Source organism: Acomys russatus, chromosome 22 (assembly GCF_903995435.1).
Source record: "Acomys russatus chromosome 22, mAcoRus1.1, whole genome shotgun sequence".
NCBI classification, from domain to species: domain Eukaryota; kingdom Metazoa; phylum Chordata; class Mammalia; order Rodentia; family Muridae; genus Acomys; species Acomys russatus.
The window spans coordinates 10,765,006-10,783,991 of NC_067158.1; the positions used below are offsets into that span (position 1 = coordinate 10,765,006).

The window sequence follows — 18,986 nt, forward strand, 5'->3', positions numbered from 1 at the left end:
TACTAGATTCTATGGCACAGAACAAATTGCTTTGCCTCACTTGGGAGGGTCCACAGAGTATCCATATACTCACTACTGCTGGCTTAAAGATTCCTTTCAAACATATCCTATCTCTGCAACTGAAACATTAACCTGGCCCACAGTGAAATCCTTTATAAAACTTGCCTGAGACGTCATGAGTCAGAAGTTATTCTTTTTTTTTTTTTTAAAGAAGTTTTAAAAAAAGATTTATTTATTTATAATGTATACAGTGTACACCTGCATGCAAGAGGGCACCAGATCTCGTTCTAGATGGTTGTAAGCCACGATGTGGTTACTGGGAATTGAACTCAGGACCTTTGGAAGAACAGCCAGTGCTCTTAACCTCTGAGCCATCTCTCCAGCCCACAAGTTATTCTTACTATGGACATAGCACTCAATGACCCAGCCATGCTTCCTCAGGCTCTTAGAGGGAAGAAATCACAATCCCAGTAAACTATACTCTTGACAGATCCTTTTCCAAAGGCAGAAATAACTCTCATAGTCTATTCTGAGGTGCTACTAAAATTTCACGTATTTTCTAGTATGTCAATTAAAAAGTTGGAAAAAATGTAGTATTTACTAGTAAAAAATAAATAAATAAATGAAGCTCATACACATGCTATAATGTGGCTAAATTGGAATGTGAAATAAGCCCATCAAAAAGGACACATATTGTAAGATTCTATCATATATATATATATATATATATATATATATATGGCATATTTATATTCTGATACAATCAGAATAGGTAAATCTAGAGGAACAGTGTATTACTGGCCATACCTTGGGATAGAGCAGTTGGGGAAGTAAGGAGTGACTGCTGACTGCTAATGAATATGAGGTTCCTTTCTGGGTAATGAAAATATACTTACATTGATTGTAGAGGTGAGTTTTACATCACAAAGTATAATATACTAAAGGGTGCTAAGTTGTATTGGCCTGTTTAAAGCTTTTTTAAGCTATAAAAGTAATTATCTGGCTATGAAGATGGAGAGCTCAATGGGTGAAGCACACGCCTAAGCAAGCCTGGTACCCTGCACTATCAATTCCACAAAGTTGTATCACATGTGCTGTGGCATGAATGTTTACACACACACACAAATCAACAAATAAATAAAATTTTATAAATCTTTTTTAAAAAGATTTTTGCTTCTTCTTCTTTTTTTTTTTTTTTTTTTCCCCATTTCTATGTGTGTGTCTATGTGGGCTGTGAGAGGCTAGATCACTAAAAGCTGCAATTACAGGCAGCTGTGAATGCCCAGTATGAGTGCTGGTAACCAACCTCCATTCATCCATCTGAAAGAGCAACAAGTGCTCCTTAACATTTAGCCAACTCTTCAGCTCCAATAAATACATAGGAAAAAAATCTGGTAAGCAAAAATCCAAAGGTCTACTGGTTCTATGTACTGATGAAAATGCCCATATTCTTTAAAATGTTCTTGAACTTGTACCTGCAAGCCTGTACACACATAATACAAATGAGTCTACACAGAGTACAGTATTCCATCCCTTTTCCTTCTTTAGGGACAATGTGAGAAATTTTAATCTTTAAATTCACAAATAATAAATTAAAATTGGTGGTAACCAAATCCCACTAGAATAATTTGCTTATAGGTTTCAATCCTCCCTCACTGTGCACCGCAAGTAGCACACTGGCTCACACACAAATGAAACAAATGACATGAAATTCCATGGATTTTTGCCATGTCTCCCTATTAGGCTGGAAAACCACTGATCTGAATGACTGCAAACTTCCCAGAAAAGGGTGGTGGGTCCTTTCCTGAGCATCTTATCTCTCCAAGGCTTCCTAGCACTGAGACAGAACAGCAGATGGCACTCTGGTCTTGGGTCTTCTGGGTCAACTGGGTCACTATAAGTATCAGCAGACTCTTAATCTCCTTAAATGCTTTATATTGAGTGAAAGATTGCTCAAACAGTTAAGTTACAATCACTTTAAAAGGTAAAATACAAAAGAAAGTAAGAAAAAGAACTTGGAAAAATACAAAAAGGTGAAAAAGTCTAGTAAATAAACTGACTTACTAGAACAGGATGCTTCCATTTTACATGAAAACACAATGGCTTTAACTGCCTGTAATTCAGTGGTCAGGCAAGCTCCCCATCAGATGTCCACAGACAGAGGCGCTGTGAGCTGCACTGCAGATGGAGGCCTTCCAAGATCCTGCTGTGTTAGAGCTACGCCACAGCTGTAATCAGGTCCTGCATCAGCCAAGTAGCCGCTGCTCAGGACTCACTGCTGCAGTCCACACGTAACTAAGTAACTAACCGTAGGAAATGCTGGATTTAGAGGCCTTTTGCCACCTGTGGTGGTTTAAGTGTGCTAGGTTCAATGAGAATGGCCTACACAGCTCATATGTTTAAGTGCTTAGTCATCAAGGAGAGCCACTATTTGAGAAGGATTAGGAGGTGTGGCCTAATTGGAGTGGGTGTGACCTTGTTGGAGGAAGTGTGTCACTGGGGGTAGGCTTTGAGATTTCAAAAAGCCCACGCCAAGCCCTGTCCCTCTTGCCTGTAAGTCAGGATGCAGCTCTCAGGAATTGCTCCAGAGCCCTAAGTACTGACCTGCTCCACGCCATGATGGTAGTGAACTGAACCTCTGAAACTGGAAGCAAGCTCCCAGTTAAATGTTTTCTTTTAGAAGAGTTGCCTTAGTCGTAGCATCTCTTCATAGCAATAAAACAGTGACCAAGATATCACCTCTGCTGGCATTGAAGAGTGGTGGAGTGTCCCAACATTCTTCCATACACTCCTTACAAAACTAAACAACATAGAAACCCAATTTGGAGAACAGAGAGCTATATAAAACGCGAGTCCTGGGAGAGAGCAGCTCCAGGAGACCTGCTTGATTTACATGGGCTACACATAAATTTTCAACTGTAATCTTGAGAGATTTTTCTCTCCAAGACTGACAGTGAAAATTTCCACCTATTCTAGAGTCTCTTTAGAAAAGGAAAAAAAGAAAAAAAAGAAAAAAAAAAAAAAAAAAAGCTTAAAAAAAAAAATCACATTCTAAGGAGCGTTTCTTAACTAGCACATTTAGGCTTTCTGCCTAAGGGGAGGATTCACTTAGGCCCTTTACTCAGAAAGTGAGAGTACTTTCCCCTTCTGTTCCAAGTCATCGAGTCTCATAAATGCCAGGCTAACACAGCAGTTGGTCAGAACAGCAGCCAGCAGCTTTCCCATTCTCATAAATCCCTTTAGCTTTCACTGCTCTCTAATTCCCATGCCATTCTCAGCACTTGAGTGACAGGTAAATTTGGTGACCTACTTTCCAGTAGTGTCTGAAAACAAGTGATGAAAATGGAAAGTGAAGGCTTAATGGGACCCATTGAGGCACAGCAAATATCTTTCACATTCTGTGTTCAGCGTGAGCATCAGAATTTGTCTTCTTCAACAGGCTAAATGAACAAGTTAATTATCTTTATAGGAATGCCACAAGAAATATATCTTCCTATAGCATCAATATTTATTTGAGTGCAATGGCTCACCTTGGGCAGAGTGTAAAAAGTCTACAAACTGAAATTTTAAATGGAGAGTGTTAACATTACAAGACACAATATAACTTCCTAAAAACTTAGCATGATTGTGAAAGAGCAAAAAGGTTTAAAAAAAAAAAGTCATTGACTTAAAAAACTAGCACTCTACTCCAAATGTCACTTGTTAAGGGGCCTTCATTAACATGCCACAGCACAACTGTATGGTAAAAACTACCTTTTCCATTCTACTAGTCAGCAGCAGACTGGAGTCAATTAGAGTGCTACAGTTAGAACTCACAGGAAGTCAAGTCTGTAACTCCAAAACCTAGACTGTCTCTATCTCTGTGTCACCCACCCCTTTCTAAAACTTGCACCCCTAGACCATATTTACATAGCCCAAGAATAAAGTCCCTCTTGCAGGAGAAAGATTGTAAGAAGCTCATGACACAGAAACACGGCCCTGTGTCTGAGGCTGCAACAGCAGCAGGCACTTGCTGGGAAGAACTCCAGTGGAGCTGCTTACAGAGCTGTAGGGATTGAAGTGGGAGTTTGTCAGTGATGTGGCTGCGCACTTGTGAACTGTCGACATTCCTCTCACTCACTCCTCACCCATGCGCCTACAAGCAACCTAAAAAGCCCCACTGGTCAGCAAGCTGGCCTCAAGGGGAACCGTTTCTTGTGCGCGCAGTCGATGTCCTATCTGGGTTAATAGAGGTGTGTTGACGTCTACCCACAAGAAGTCACACATCCGCTTCCATGCCTTGCATCTCTGACATCTATTAGCCCCACCGCTTCTACCTTCCACACGTTAAAGTGACAACCATGAACACCGTTAGAGTTCATTCAGCTCTATTCTAACCCTCACCAAGCTTTCAACACAACAGCCCTGTTAAACATCTGGAGCTAAGTGCAGTGAGTACAACAAGGAATGTTAACTTGAACTAACTTTGGGGGGGGGGGGGAAAAAAGACAAGGTCTCCCTGTGTAGTAGCTCTGCCTAGCCTGAAGTCTTTATGTAGTCAGACTAATGTCTAAATCACAGAGACCACCTGTCTCTATCTACTAAGTGCTAGGATTAAAAGTGTGCACTGCCAAAGGTGGCCCAGACTTTACTCTATTTAAATGAGGTTCACACACATCAATCACCAGCTTGAGTTCTGGACACAGTAAGCACTACTGTTTTTCTTTCTGCAGGCACAGCTTTAGCAGAAAGAAGCAAGGAACTGCTAGGGACTGTCTCTGAGCCCAGCCCCACCTGCACTTAGCAGGCTAGCAGCAGGAGAGACAGAGAGCAGCATGCAGTGGGGCAGCAGCGGGGGCTGGCCTGACTCACCTGTAGATGACAGCAGGGATGCGCTTCCAGGATCTGAAGCCTGCCACACTCTCTAGTTCTTTGTCAGTGATCCACGCAGGCACTATGAGTTCTTGTGGATAACTACCACATAATCTGTTGGCAATAGAGAATTGTGGTGAGAAAAAAGGAGAAAGAGAAGGGGATAAGATGGGGAATGAGAGAGAGGTTTGCAGAAGGACACTACTCATGCCATCACAGAGCAGTTAAAAAGACAGTGAGGGTGCTTGCCCGCCATGTTCAAGGGCCTATACTCACGCTCTAGCACGGGGGGGAAAGGAAGGAGAGAAACTGAGGGGGCATCACTTGAAGTTTTGGTCTCTTTAACAAAACGGACAGCCATAGGGTTTTTGCTCATATTATACACATTGTCTTTGATGGTTCGATCTGATGCTACCTTTTGGAATCTGAAAATCTAACAATGAAACGAGACAGTGTAAGGGACATGTTCATATTCTCTCTCTCTCTCTCTCTCTCTCTCTCTCTCTCTCTCTCTCTCTCTCTCTCTCTCTCTCTCTGTGTGTGTGTGTGTGTGTGTGTGTGAGATTTCTAACCAGTTCAGTAACAGAGAAAAAAAAAATCTCTATCACCTCTCTGAGCTTTAGTCTTCTAGGCTCTTGTCAAAAAAAGCATAAAAAGGAGAAAGCTCACCATTTCAGAGCTCCAGAGACCTCTTCAGATGAACTTACTCACTCTCTGATTTGAACCAGGACAGCCTAATTATAAGTAACAAGTGCAGCCAGGAGTTATACGATACAATACACAGTAATAGTCCCGGTGAGACAAGTAAGTAATGTGAACAAGCTGTTAATCATAATTTTTATAAAATACACTACAGAAGAAGCTATACAAGCAAAAGGTGGTAGATGCATTCTAGTCAAGCTGGTGACCTGGGACACAGTACTTTTGACAGATTTTATTTACAGGACAGTATCACTAGGTAATCTTCCTCTTCAACAGTGAAAGCAGTATGAAATTTAATCCTAAAACTCAAAAACCATCTGTGCTGGCTCATTTTTATGTCAACTTGACACAACTAGGCTCATATGAGAAGAAGAAACTTAAGAAAATCCCTCCATAGGACTGGTGACTGATGTGGGAGGGCCCGGCCCACTGGCAGGTGGCCGTGGATGGTAGAGAAAGCGGGCTAAGCAAACCATGGAGAGAAAGCCAGCAGCAGCACTTATCCACGGCCTCTGCTTTTGTTCTTGTCCTGAGGTTCCTACCCTGAGCTCAGGCCCTGACTTCCTTTGATAAGTGTAATGTGGAAATACAAGCAAAACAAACACTTTCCTCTTGAAGGTGCCTATTGGCCACAGTGGTGTTTTATTTCAGTAATAGAAATGCTAGCTAAGATACCATCACCTCCACTACCCTGCCCTACTCTATGCATTAGAAGGAAACTTAGGACTTCGGGGTTTTGATCACTCTACACATTTCTTTCCTTCTTCTTCTCAATTTCCAGAAGATAAAGAATCAGAAGTTTAAAAGCCACCAAACCAGGAGGACAGTTGTGACTGAGAATAGCTACACAAACTTCATAACACCCATTCAAACTCTTAAAAATGACCTGTGACAGTGACATGGCAACTGCTCTAACCACTTGTCCTATGCTCTAATCTTTGGCAGTCCTGGAGGGGACTTGCTCATGGTGACTCAGTGCTCACTGTGGAGCAGACACCACACCTGCTCCACTCAGAGGTCAGCTCTGCTCACTGTGGGTAAGTGGCTCCAGCGCACTCAGCGAAGCCTATTTTCTGCAGCTTTTCTCTCTCCAACTTGCCCCTGAGAACTATGCCATGTGAAGCTCTTGTGTCTTTGTAACCCCCAGGCTCTTAACTTCTTGGCTAGGCCCCATGTGAAGAGTTGCAAAGAGTTGTAGATTTTCTAGTGAAAAATGGCCAACAACAAATAGTCCAAGAAAATGGCTATTATAATTTGAGATAACTTAAAAGATCAAAGGATGATTAATGCTGCAAAGAAACTTATGGGGAGAATATATTCATTTCAGTCCCTTGGACTATGCTGTTTTATAGAAACTGAAGATTGCCAAAATCACAATTTTTAGCCACCTTCTCTCACCAAAGCACTTACATGTTTTAAAAAAGCAGGTAATGAATGAACATTTGATGACAGTTACTTAACATTTGATGGTTAAATGATCATAGCTATGAGAATTTGCCTTTAAGATTAACAAGGAGGGACTGGGGATGTTACTCAGTAGGAAAGTGCTTGCTATGCTATCATGAGAACCCAAGTTCAGATCCCCAGTGAAAAGCTGGTGTGGTGGCACACACCTGTAATCCTAGCACCGGGGAGGTGCAGACAAGTAGGCTCTCAGAGCTTGCTGGTCAGCTAGTCGTGCTGAACTGGAAAGCCCCACGTTGGTGAGAGACCTTGTCTCAAATATAAGGTGACCAGTGATAAAGGAAAACACTCAATACTGGCTAGTTGCTGGCATCTGCCCACACCTGCCCATACACATAAGCAAGCATGTGTCTGTCCCTGCTTTACATACACTGATTCTCTCTGACGTAATGCTAAAGTGGTGATGAACACACTACTGCCCACGGTAAGCACGGTCTCATCTAGACATGCATGTGGCAGGAAGAAAAGAGGCCACCGAGGCTAAAAGGAAGGTTTCAAGAACTCATGAAGCAGTATCATTTTCCACTCTAGAAATACTGAGTAAAAGGTTCAAGAAGAAATCTGAAGAACATGAATTTAGAGGCAAAAAAAATTTATCTCAAAAGACCTAAATTTAATGTTCTGCCACCTGAGAATTGAGGCTTCTGCTGTGAAACCGTCTACAAGTATCCATGTAACTCACTTGTATTTCTCATTGATGTTGGAAATCCTCCAGGCATTGTTCATATCAAAACCCATCCGCTCCACTTCATTCTTAAACCTTGAAGTCACATGCTCCCCTAAGGACAGAGACAGACACCAGAAACAAACAAATACATTTTGCAAAAAGGAAAACAAAATCACCACTGCTTTTACTCTATTTAAAAAATTTTTAAGGCAGGAATATATAAATAGATAATATATATTTAGCTTTAGTGGAAAAATAGGCAGGTTAAGACTACAGAAAGAAGCCAAGCACTTGAGAGGCAGAGGGAAATGGATCTCTGTGAGTTCAAAGCCAGCCTGGTCTACAAAGCAAGTCCAGGGCAGCCAAGGCTACACAGAGAAACTATGGGGTGGGGGGTGGGGTGGGGGAGCAGGTGCCTCGGAGAAGGGAAGGGGAGGGGAGATTACAGAAAGAAAACAGGACTAACTTAGATCAAGAATCATGTTGTTTTGCCGGGCATGGTGGCTCACGCCTTTAATCCCAGCACTCGGGAGGCAGAAGCAGGTGGATTGCTGTGAGTTCGAAGCCAGCCTGGTCTACAAAGCGAGTCCAGGACAGTCAAGGCTCCACAGGGTATTCAATACCCTCTCAAAAAACCAGAAAAAAGAAGGAGGAGGAGGAGGATGAAGAGGAGGAGGAGGATTAGAACTATTATGTTGTTTTAGGCACTGCACACCTTTAATCCCAGCACTCAGGAGACAGAGACCAGTGTATTTCTGTGATTCAAAGCCAACCTGGTCTACAAAATGAATTCTTGGCCAGTAAGCCTACAAAGTAAGACACTGTCTCCGCAGGGGCGAAGTGTATTACTTAAACACTCTCTGAGTATTGCTGTGTTCATTTGCTTGTACTTATTTTTTGAGAGGGAAAACAGCCTGGGGGAGGTTAGTATAACATATAATTCTGGCCCCAAAGTCCAAGTTCTTTCTTGTAACCACATGGCCTGCTTTTTTACTTCCATACTCAGACTGACAGTATACATAAAAAGAAATAAAATCCATCTTCAGTCACCAAGATTAGTAAAACAGATTTAAAATTCTTTATCTGAAACTCTGTGGGTCATGTTTCAGAAGCTGGTGTTCCCTGACTGTTAGAAAGCTGAGCAGTGTATGTGTTCTCACACTACAGTTACAATTTCGTCAGAGGCTCCCCAGGGGAACTCATGGGTATGTCACACCAAGTGAGATAACTGTCAGCTCAGCTTAGGTCAAACTGGTTGAGCTTAGGTTAAGAAATGCCTTCCGGTTTTCAGAGACTGCGAACAATCAGGCAAATGGTCACAGGATCCCAACTGCCAGTGACCAGAAATCCCAGGGAACACCACATTATTAAAAGAAACTCTAGGCATCTATAAGAACACACCTCTTTTGCCTATATAACTTGGTCACATCTCTCTGAAATGGGGTCCTTTCTCCCTTAAGATCGTAACAAAGGCAGAGCCAGCCCTAGTCAGATTTAGATGGTGCTTTCCTCCTTAAAGGAGTGCATGGTTCTAGAGTAGTACCTTACTAGATAAATCCACCGAGTACATTGCTGATGTGTGCCACTCGTGTTGCCAAGCTGTAAAACAAATGCTAGCGGAACTAGACGAGAAAGCACAACGAACAAAAGTTCACAACAGACTGCTGCTGCTGTGGAGAGAAGGACAAAAGTTTCCCTGGGGGATGAGCATCAGAGCAGAAACACACAGACTGCATGGATGAAGGCCAATCCTGTGAAAATATGTCCCATTTAAACAACCTTTCTTGAGTTTAAGCTAAGTATCACAAGATTCCAGAAGAAGAGCTCTAAAAAGATGATGTTCAGACAGGCAGGGAGAAATAACAGTTAAATCTGGTCCATTTGGAAAAGCTTTAGAAGTAATACAGCAGGCTCCCAAATAGGATAAAAAGCTATCTGAGCTTGGGGCCATCTGTCTACAAACCTGTAAGGAGTACTGGCCCTTGGGAGACTCAACAGGGGGCTCCCACTTAAAAGCTGTAAAACTGTGGCAGCTTCCAAGTTTGTTAAAAAGAAGATATCCCGTGGGGCTAGAGAGATGGCTCAGCAGTTATAAGCACTGGCTGCTTTTGCAGAGGTCCTGGGTTCAATTCCCAGCATCCACATGGTGGCTTACAAGTATCTATAATGGTATTCAATACCCTTTTCTGGTATGCAGATATATGTGCAAACAAAGTACCCATGTACTAAATTATATAAATAAATACACCTTTAAAAGATATTCCCTCTTGTTTTACAAAAGTAGAATACATTTTCATTAACGGTCTTTTATATTAACACCTCAGTTTTAGGATAAACTGATATCCTAGACAGAACTTGTAATTTACAAAACAACCGCTGGCATCTGCGTACCACCTTGTAGACAATTATTGTTTAAAATTGAGCTATGCTGGAGACCTGCAACAGGCAACAGCCATAGGGCAGGAAGCCCGTTTAACTTGCCACAGCCAAAAGGATAGACATTTTGAGAGGCAGTTGTGGCCAGGAGCAGGTCTCATTCACTGACAGTAACTGTAGACTTGGACAGTCCTGAGCTTGAGCAACCTCTCTACTGTACACTGGCGTCTGAGGATGCAGAAGCTCCATGACCAACACTGTCGCTTAGAGCGTATGAAAACAGGTCCTTCACCCATGCAGACCTTAGTGCTGTAGGATGCTTTTCTCACTCTTCACTTGGAGACACTCTTTAACTAGACCCCAAAGGGAGTCTACAGTAGGTGGGAGAATCTAATCTGTCTAGGCCACCAACTAAAAAGGTGGGTGTGGCACCAGAAGCCTCTGGTACACAAAGATGGGAAGCTACCCAAATGAAGAAAACAGTGGCAGATTCATCCAATACAGGCTCAGAATCAACATTTTTTTTTTTTTTTTTTTTTTTTTTTTGGTTTTTCGAGATTGAGTTTCTCCAATGTAGCCTTGGCTGTACTAGACTCAATTTGTGGACCAGGCTGGCCTTGAACTCACAGCGATCCACCTGCTTCTGCCTCCCAAGTGCTGGGATTAAAGGTGTGCACCACCACACCCGGATGAATCAATATAAAATAGAAAGCTGACCTTCCCCTTCTTCTCCATGCCATCTACTAACACTTCCTCTTTTCCCTTTCCCTCCTTTTCTTTTATACTACATTTATGGTAATATTTTCACTTAATGGTGCTTTTAAAAAGTTTTTATTTATTTAAAAAATATGTGTGGATGTTTTGCCTGCATGTATGTCCATGCATCAGTTGCATGTCTGGTACCCATGGAGTCCAGAAGGAGGCATGGAGTCCCCTGGACCTGGAGTTACAAACGGCTGTGAGCTGTCATGTAGGTGCTGGGAACTGAACCCTGGTCTTCTGGAAGAGCAGCCAGTGCTCCTAACTGCTGAGCCATCCATGAAGGTCCAGCTTTTATGTCTTTAGTTCTTATTCTTAGAAGTTAATCTAGCAGAGTATTTCCTTTCTTCTCTTTTTCCCCCTTATATCTCTCATTATTTTTCTTCCTATGATATTTTGATAGTATTTTGACTTTATTTTAAAGATTTATTTATTTATTATTATGTATATACTGCTCTGCCTGCATATACCCCTGTGTGCCAGATGAGCACATCAGATCACATTATAGATGCTTGTGAGCCACCATGTGGTTTCTGGGAATTGAACTCAGGACCTCTGGAAGAGCAGTCAGTGCTCTTAATCTCCGAGCCATCTCTCCAGCCCACTGACTTTATTTTAATGAAGGCCTCCAAGCAAAGTTCCATAAGAAGTCTGCCTACCTGGTCTGCACAGGTCTCCATGTTGTTCTTTTTCACTGGCGTAGACCTCCATGCACCAAGCATGGTATGCAAATGAGAAGAGATCTTCTATTTTACCAGGTGGTCGGATTGCATTATTCAATCTCTTAAGCCAATCTTGACATTGCTCAAAGGTTGGGAACTGACACCTTTGTAAAGCAAAACAGGTATGAATATAATCAGGTGACAGTTGATAATAAAGTCTAAGCAAAGCCACCATTTCAAGAAGTCTATTCTTAATGAAGAGAAAGACAACTAAGAGTGAGACAGTCATTCACTGCTGCTTACAATAAAAACAGATGCAACACATTTTAGCCAATGGTGGGGGAAAATGTGGGCATGTGGAAAATCTATTATTTTAACCTAATGGATCTCTTCTGAAAGTGATTATCAAAGAAAGTATTAGTCGTTTGTCTCCTTGATGATCAGGTCTCACCCTACGTCTTCAGCTAGGTTTACAGTTATATCTCTCAAGATATATGTTCAGGTTGGGCAGTAGTGGCACACACCTTTAATTCCAGCACTTGGGAGACAGAGTTAAGGAGATCTCCATGAGTTCAAGGTCAGCCTGGTCTATAGACTAAATCTAGGACAGCGGAGGCTACACAGGGAAATCCTGTCTCGAAAAACCAAAAGCAAAAAGGAAAGAAATATATTCAGAAGAGCCCTTTTTCTTTTGTTACAACACAACAGGCCAACCTAAAAAACAGACCACAATACTATCCATAGCCAGCTGGGAGATGGTTTCAAAATTTTGTCTACTCATCAAATCAGGACAATCAGATCCAAAATAAGGCAGAAGACACATAAACATTCAGTTGCAACCACCAGAAAACAAAACAGTTCTATTATTAGCAACAGAAATTTCCAGAATATACAATTAAAGGGTTAAAATAATTAATGCTGCCAGGCGGTGGTGGCACATGCCTTTAATCCCAACACTTGGGAGACAGAGGCAAGTGGATCTCTGTGAATTCGAGGCCAGCCTGGTCTACAGAGTGAGTCCAGGACAGCTAGAGCTGTTATACAGAGAAGCCCTGTCTCAAGAAAAAACAAACAAAAAACCAAAAATTAATGCTAAATTTATTTTTTGAGGACTTATATAATTTATATTTTTAAATGTATTTCTAAAAAATGAAACTAAGTAAAATTTAAAGTCTGAAAGGCGCCAGTTATCTATCAAAAATTAGATGGGTGTGCTGGCTCATTTCTGTAATCCCAGTACTCAGACAGCTGAAGCTAGAATATTCCAAGAAGTCTTGGGCAACCCTGGGCTGCACAGAGAGTTTCAAGGAGACTACCAGCTGGGCGCAGTGGTCTACTCCTGTGATCCCAGCACTTGGGGAGGCAGAGGCAGACAGATCTCTTTGAGTTCAAAGCCAGCCTAGTCTACAAAAGTGAGTCCAAAACAGTCAAGGCTATTTTTTGAAACCCTGTCTCAAAACAACAACAAAACCAAGGAGACCACTAAAGCCTTGCCTTGTCCCAGTCAATGCAGTTCATCAACATGACAATACGGTGTTTACTGGTACCCCAAAACAGATCAAAGAAGTAAAAATGTCAACAACTGGACATATCTAGAATTACTAAATTAAGAACATATTTCAGGCATCATAGTGTTTTCTCCCCCCCCCCCCACACACACACAAGGTTGAATTATTTATTATGTATACAGTACTGTGCCCGCACATAACACCAGCAGGCCAGAAGAGGGCACCAGATCTCATTATAAATGGCTGGGAATTGAACTCTAGACCTTTGGAAGAACTGACAGCAAGCACTCTTAAAACTCTGAGCCATGTCTCCAGCTCCCTCTCAGGCATCATTTTTCAACCATCATAGTTAAAATTAAATTTAATAAAATCATGAATGCTAAACGTAGAGAAACAAGACACCTGCATTTTCTCAAAATGTTTCCCACATTGTTTATTAGTTTCAAGAAAGAAAATATAGAAATTATACAGAAATTGGATAACACTTTGATTGGACTAATCAAAACTCATCAATAGGAGACCAGTGGATTGATGTCTCCAGATGTAACACAATACCTTGTAAAGGAGAGTGTGTGTGCACATGTGTATGTGTGTGCACACATTCTATTTTAAGACATATAACTTCAATTTAATCTTGAGGAAACTCTAGACAAGCAGAAGGTGAGAAACAATCTAATAAACAGAAAACTGTATTATTCAAAATGTTACTGTCGAAGGCTACATAAATTATATAGTCATAGCAGCTAAATGCATTACGTGATTTTGAATTCTTTACTGAATGTGCTGAATAAGAGTGCTGAGGAGCGCTATAGAAGCCATCACTGGAGCAGGGATAGTAGATTTGGCTAAAGCACTATCATAGTAAAATTGTAAAACTGACAATGATGCACTGATTATATAACAAAATATTCTACTGTTAGAAAAGCACGCTTAAAGAGTTTAAGGTTGGCTGCATGTGGTGGCACACACCTATAATCCCAGAACTCAGGGAGGGAGACAGGTGGATCTCTGTGAGTTTGAGGCTAGCCTGGTCTACACAGCAAGTCCAAAAACAAACAAAAAAAAGTTGAAGAGCCAAATGAAGAAACTTACTTTAATTTTTCAGAAAAGATTCTCTGTCTCTCTCTCTCTCTCATACCACGCACAGACAGACGCACAAACACAGACACACACACACACACACTGCAAATAATAAAGTTGGGGTAAAGTTTCAGGGTTAAATGTATCTGTTTGTGCAGCAATATATACCAAAAATAAAATATTCCAGGCACTAACTACTCAGAAATTATCCTAACAAAGTTGACCTTCAGAAGATATTTTGTTAACAAACTATGTAACCACTCTTAAAGACTATTTTCCCCAGTATTTCACAGCCTCATAAACCTACCTGATAACTTTGCAGTCTTTGCATGTCAAATGAAGCTGAAATATATCACGGCATTCAACACTTTCTATAAGCTGTAATGGAACCTGCAAAAATTAAAAAGGAAAGAGCATTCTTACTCAAAAGGCACTGACTTTCTAAGCACATCAGAATTGCAAATTTAGTTGGATCAGTGTACTAAAGAGTGGATTAGAGTTTCGCTTTCCCTAAATCAGTGAGCTCAAGTCACAGCATGATGACCACCAGGAAGACGTATGAACTCTGGAAAAGAAAAGGAACTAAGTCCTTGGGTATCAACCCCACAAGCTCATCTCTCAAGGCACTACTTTAAGAAGCTATGATGTGCAGTAATACAAAAGTTGGAGAGCACTACACAAAAGCACGACAGGCCAAGTGCAAAGAAGATTGCATGTATTCACTGTCCCAGATGGTAGCGTCTGTTTATGCCTCAGTTCTTAGCCAAGGAGGCTTCTAACCGCCTGCAGGTCACAAGACCAGTAGAGTAGATCAAAGATATCAAGAAGGTATAAGGTAGTCAAAGAACCTAAAATAGGTTAGATCCAACTTGCTCCAAAAGCTGAAGAGCCTTGATTGCCAATTGGGTCAGCAGGCTCTACTTAACAATGGTGGACAGAGATCAAATATGCAAATGAGATATAAGAAATACCTCTGAATGGGAATATACAAGTGATGGTATAGCAATTGAGTTGTAATCTGAATAAATTAATAAAAAAAGAAAAAAGAAAGAAAGAAAAGAAATACCTCTGAAGTGTGTAAACCACCCTCAGGCTGACACGAGGACGTACCTCCTGAAAATATCTGACTCTCTGCCTCCCTAACGCTGGGATTAAAGGCCTGTGCCACCACTGATTTTTTTTTTTTTTTAAAGACAGGTTCCTATGCATTCCAAGCTGGCCTTAAACTTCCTATGTCACTGAAGACAACCTTGAACTCTGACTCTCTTGCCTTCCCAAGTGCTTGGATTACAGGACAGTGCTACCAGGGCTGGATGCACGACGCTAGGCACACACGCTACCAAGTGAGTTACATCCAGCACTGAGTGCATTATTAACACCTTGGAGGAAAAAGTAACTCACTTGTCCCCAACACTGTTTCAAACTCATTCAAACTGTGGCTATGGAAGCTACAAGCAGTATTCTGACAATTTATTTAGGTTTGTTCAGGTGGAGGCAATCTCCTCCGAGGCACAGGGAGAAAAACAAACACGCTGCCTGCACATGGTGGCCCCATGTCAGTCCTGCCAGTTTTGGAGCTGACTTACTACAAACTCTGACCTACCATGCAGCTGCCAGAATCAGCAGAGAACCCTCAGAACAAGGATGCTGGGTCAAAAAGAAGTGCAGGGCTAGAAGGCTGAAACACAGAAACAGACACTGGGGCACAGATTGAAAAAGAGCAGCAAACTAAATAATATTGTTCAGAGAAGCCTAGAAGTTTTTGCCTTGGGGTGAAGGCCTTGTTTCTAAGTATATAATCTATAAAAACTCCCTTACAATTGTAATAGAATTGGAGTAAGAGGAATACTATGCATTCTTGCTTATATTCCAAGAAAAAAAGGAGCATTTGTCTCTCTGCTTGTTTAACCCCTTAACCCCAAGGTGCTGCATCAGAAACTGCAGCTGATGCAACTAAAAGAGCCTATAACTCAAGGGCAGGAAGGGGAGGGAGAGAACTGTCAGTAAAGATAAAATCATCACGAGGGAATAGGGAAATCAAGAGGAAAGAGATTAGGGCAGGAAAAGAAAGGTGCTTGCTGCCAAGTCTGGCAACCTGAGTTCAAGGTTCATACACAATAAAGAAATACAGTATTCTTTTTTTTTTTTAAAAAAGACAAGATTAGAATATAACAATGACTGGTTCTCAGGCAGACTCTTTGTTTTGATATATATATATATTTTTTTAATGTATTCCTGCAAGCTAGCTATCTTTCCCCATCTCTCAATACATGATGAGGTAATCTGCCAGTCTGGCAAATGAGAGACCTATAAAGCTTTTATTTTTATTTGTAATTATGTGAATGTGTGTATGTCTACATGTGGGTATGTGGATGTGAACACGGCACCCTCAGAGGACAGAAGTGTTGGATTCTCTGGAGCAGGAATAACACTTGGTTGTGAGCCATGCAAAGTAGGTGCTGGGAGCTGAACTCAGGTCACTGGCAAGGGCAAGTTTGTGCTCTTAATCACTGAGCCACTGAAGAAGAAAGAAGAAAAAGGGAAGGGGGACAGGGAAGAAGAAAGGGAATTAGAGGAGGAGAAATAATAATAATAATAATAATAATAATAATAATAATAATAATAATAATAATAATAAATAATAATAATAATAATAGTTCTTGTATCCAAGTCAATTGGAATCACAGATGTGGAGAAATACAGATTTTTTAAAAAAGATTTATTTATTGGGCTGGAGAGATGCCTCAGAGGTTAAGAGTGCTGCCTTCTCTTCCAGAGGTCCTAAGTTCAATTCCTAGCAAACCACATGGTGGCTCACAACCATCTATAATGAAATCTGGTGCCCTCTTCTGACACATGCAGATAAAGCATTCATCTATAATAATAAAAATAAAATTAAAAAAAATCTTTAAAAAAAGATTTATTTATCCTGTGTGTACGGGTGTTCTGTCTGCATGTATGTCCGTATATCATGCACACAGTGCCCTCAGAGGCCAGAAAGTTTCAGAGGTCCCCTGAAACTAGAGTTACAGATGGCTGTAAGCCACTGTGTGGGTGCTGGGAACCAGTCACAGGTTCTCTGGTAGTGCAATAAATGTGCTTACCACTGAACTACCTTCCCCAGGCCCACAAAACATCAAATTTTAATACAAAAATTGTCACACTCAAGAGCAGCATCAATGAAATCAAAAAGTAAGAAAACAAGAGACCCCTGGTTCTACTCTGTCCTTTGCTTCTCCTTTCTGTCCTAGGCTCGCTCCACCTCCTTTAAGAGAGAGGACTGGCCACCTCTCCTCCCCATGCATCTAAGCAAGCTTCTCCTTTCTTAAGGCTTACAACACTGCTCTAGCTTTCCCAACACCCTTCACATACTCAAAGCAAAACAAACCCCTCTATTTCGTAACACCTCTCCTACCCAGTATACAGCCTCATAAACAAAGAATGAAAGATTCAAAGGCTCAGGAAGAGTAAACTGCTGTACTTATAAACACAGCCACGTCTGCTCTGTAGCCCAGGCTTATTCCACCATACATTATGGCATAACACGGTGAAAATAAAGCCAGTAAGAATCAAGCCTACGATCTGCCATAAGCAATAGAATAAGGCACCAAAATTTCTCTTTTAAAAACCAACGGGGGGGGGGGGGCAGGGGGAGACTGTCACAGATTAAAGGGCTCCACTGACTCCTGTTCGTTTTGGATATAAATAAGTTTTACCCTCCAGATCTACTTTCAGTGGCCCCCATGGTGTAATCATAAGCCAAAAGGAATGACTAGGTGCTAACGAGATATACTTCTGAAGCCAGCCTGCTCAGTCCTGTAGTCTCAGCACCCAGGAGGCTGAGGCAAGAGGCCTGTCGGAGCTCCATAGTCAGCACCAGATCTGCTATGGCTATACAAAAAGACCCTGTCTCAAAAATAAAACAAGCAAATAACAAAAATGTCTTTCTGGTGTATGGTGAGCAAAGGTGACTGCTAGACAGCTGCTATACTGCTACCTTAGGCACTGACAGATCAAACACAATTTTATAAATCATTTCTGCTTAAAACTCGTCTACATTTTTTCTAAATTTTATGTTATTCTGTGTGCACCCATGCACCCACGCACCCAGGCACCACAGCAAACACACAAGGGTCAGAAGACAACAGCAGGGAATTGGTTCTCTCCTTCCACTTTCATGTGGGTTTCAGGGGCTGAACTCAGGCCAGCTGCCTTGTCCAGCAACTGCCTTTAGCTGCTGAGATATCTCTTCCATCCTCAGTCCACATTAAAAACAAAAATATGTATTTTATGTATATGTCTGCACACCAGAAGAAGGAATCGGATCCCATTACAGATGGCTGTGAGTCACCATGTGGGCAGCGCAGGGGAACTCAGGACCTCTGTAAGGACAGCCAGTGCTCCTCAGTGCTGAGCCATTTCACAGCGCCTCTGTCTACATTTTGAAGGTCATGATTTCCCTGTAGGCTTTATCTACACCCTACAAAACACGCTCATAAGAGCAAAACACACCAGTAAAAGGGAACAGGCTCCAGCGAGCGGCTGCTGCAAACAGTGAAGCAGCCCCTGCCCGGGCCTCAGGTGCCACCTACTCAAGCTTCTGAAGCAGCAGGCTGAGTGAGAATCAGGTTATTCAACAGCAAAAACTGTCGTAAACATTCGTAACTCCTACCTGAACATTTAGTTATAAACTTCAAAGAACACAGTTTAGGAAAAATGAAGAACAGATTGCTCATACCAGGAAGCTACAAATGGATTCTACCACAGAGGAGCTTCACCCTAGGAACTGTAGCGGGTGTGACTGAGCTTGTGGTGATTAGAGTAATAGTGCATACAGTATCCAAACCTATAAACAGCCAAGGTTCTGTGAAAAGAATGTTTGATATTGGGTAGCTATTTAAAACCTGCCGTCAATGG

At 41.6% G+C, this 18,986-nt stretch overlaps 1 protein-coding gene across 1 annotated transcript in view; it reads right to left on the reverse strand.

Annotated features, from left to right (window-relative positions):
• Mtmr3 (myotubularin related protein 3) overlaps positions 1-18,986 on the reverse strand; it is a 37,258-nt gene that overhangs the window by 14,816 nt on the left and 3,456 nt on the right. The window contains 4 exon segments of the mRNA XM_051165376.1: positions 4,852-4,965; positions 7,700-7,796; positions 11,479-11,645; positions 14,377-14,459. Coding sequence (XP_051021333.1) covers positions 4,852-4,965; positions 7,700-7,796; positions 11,479-11,645; positions 14,377-14,459 — 461 coding nt within the window.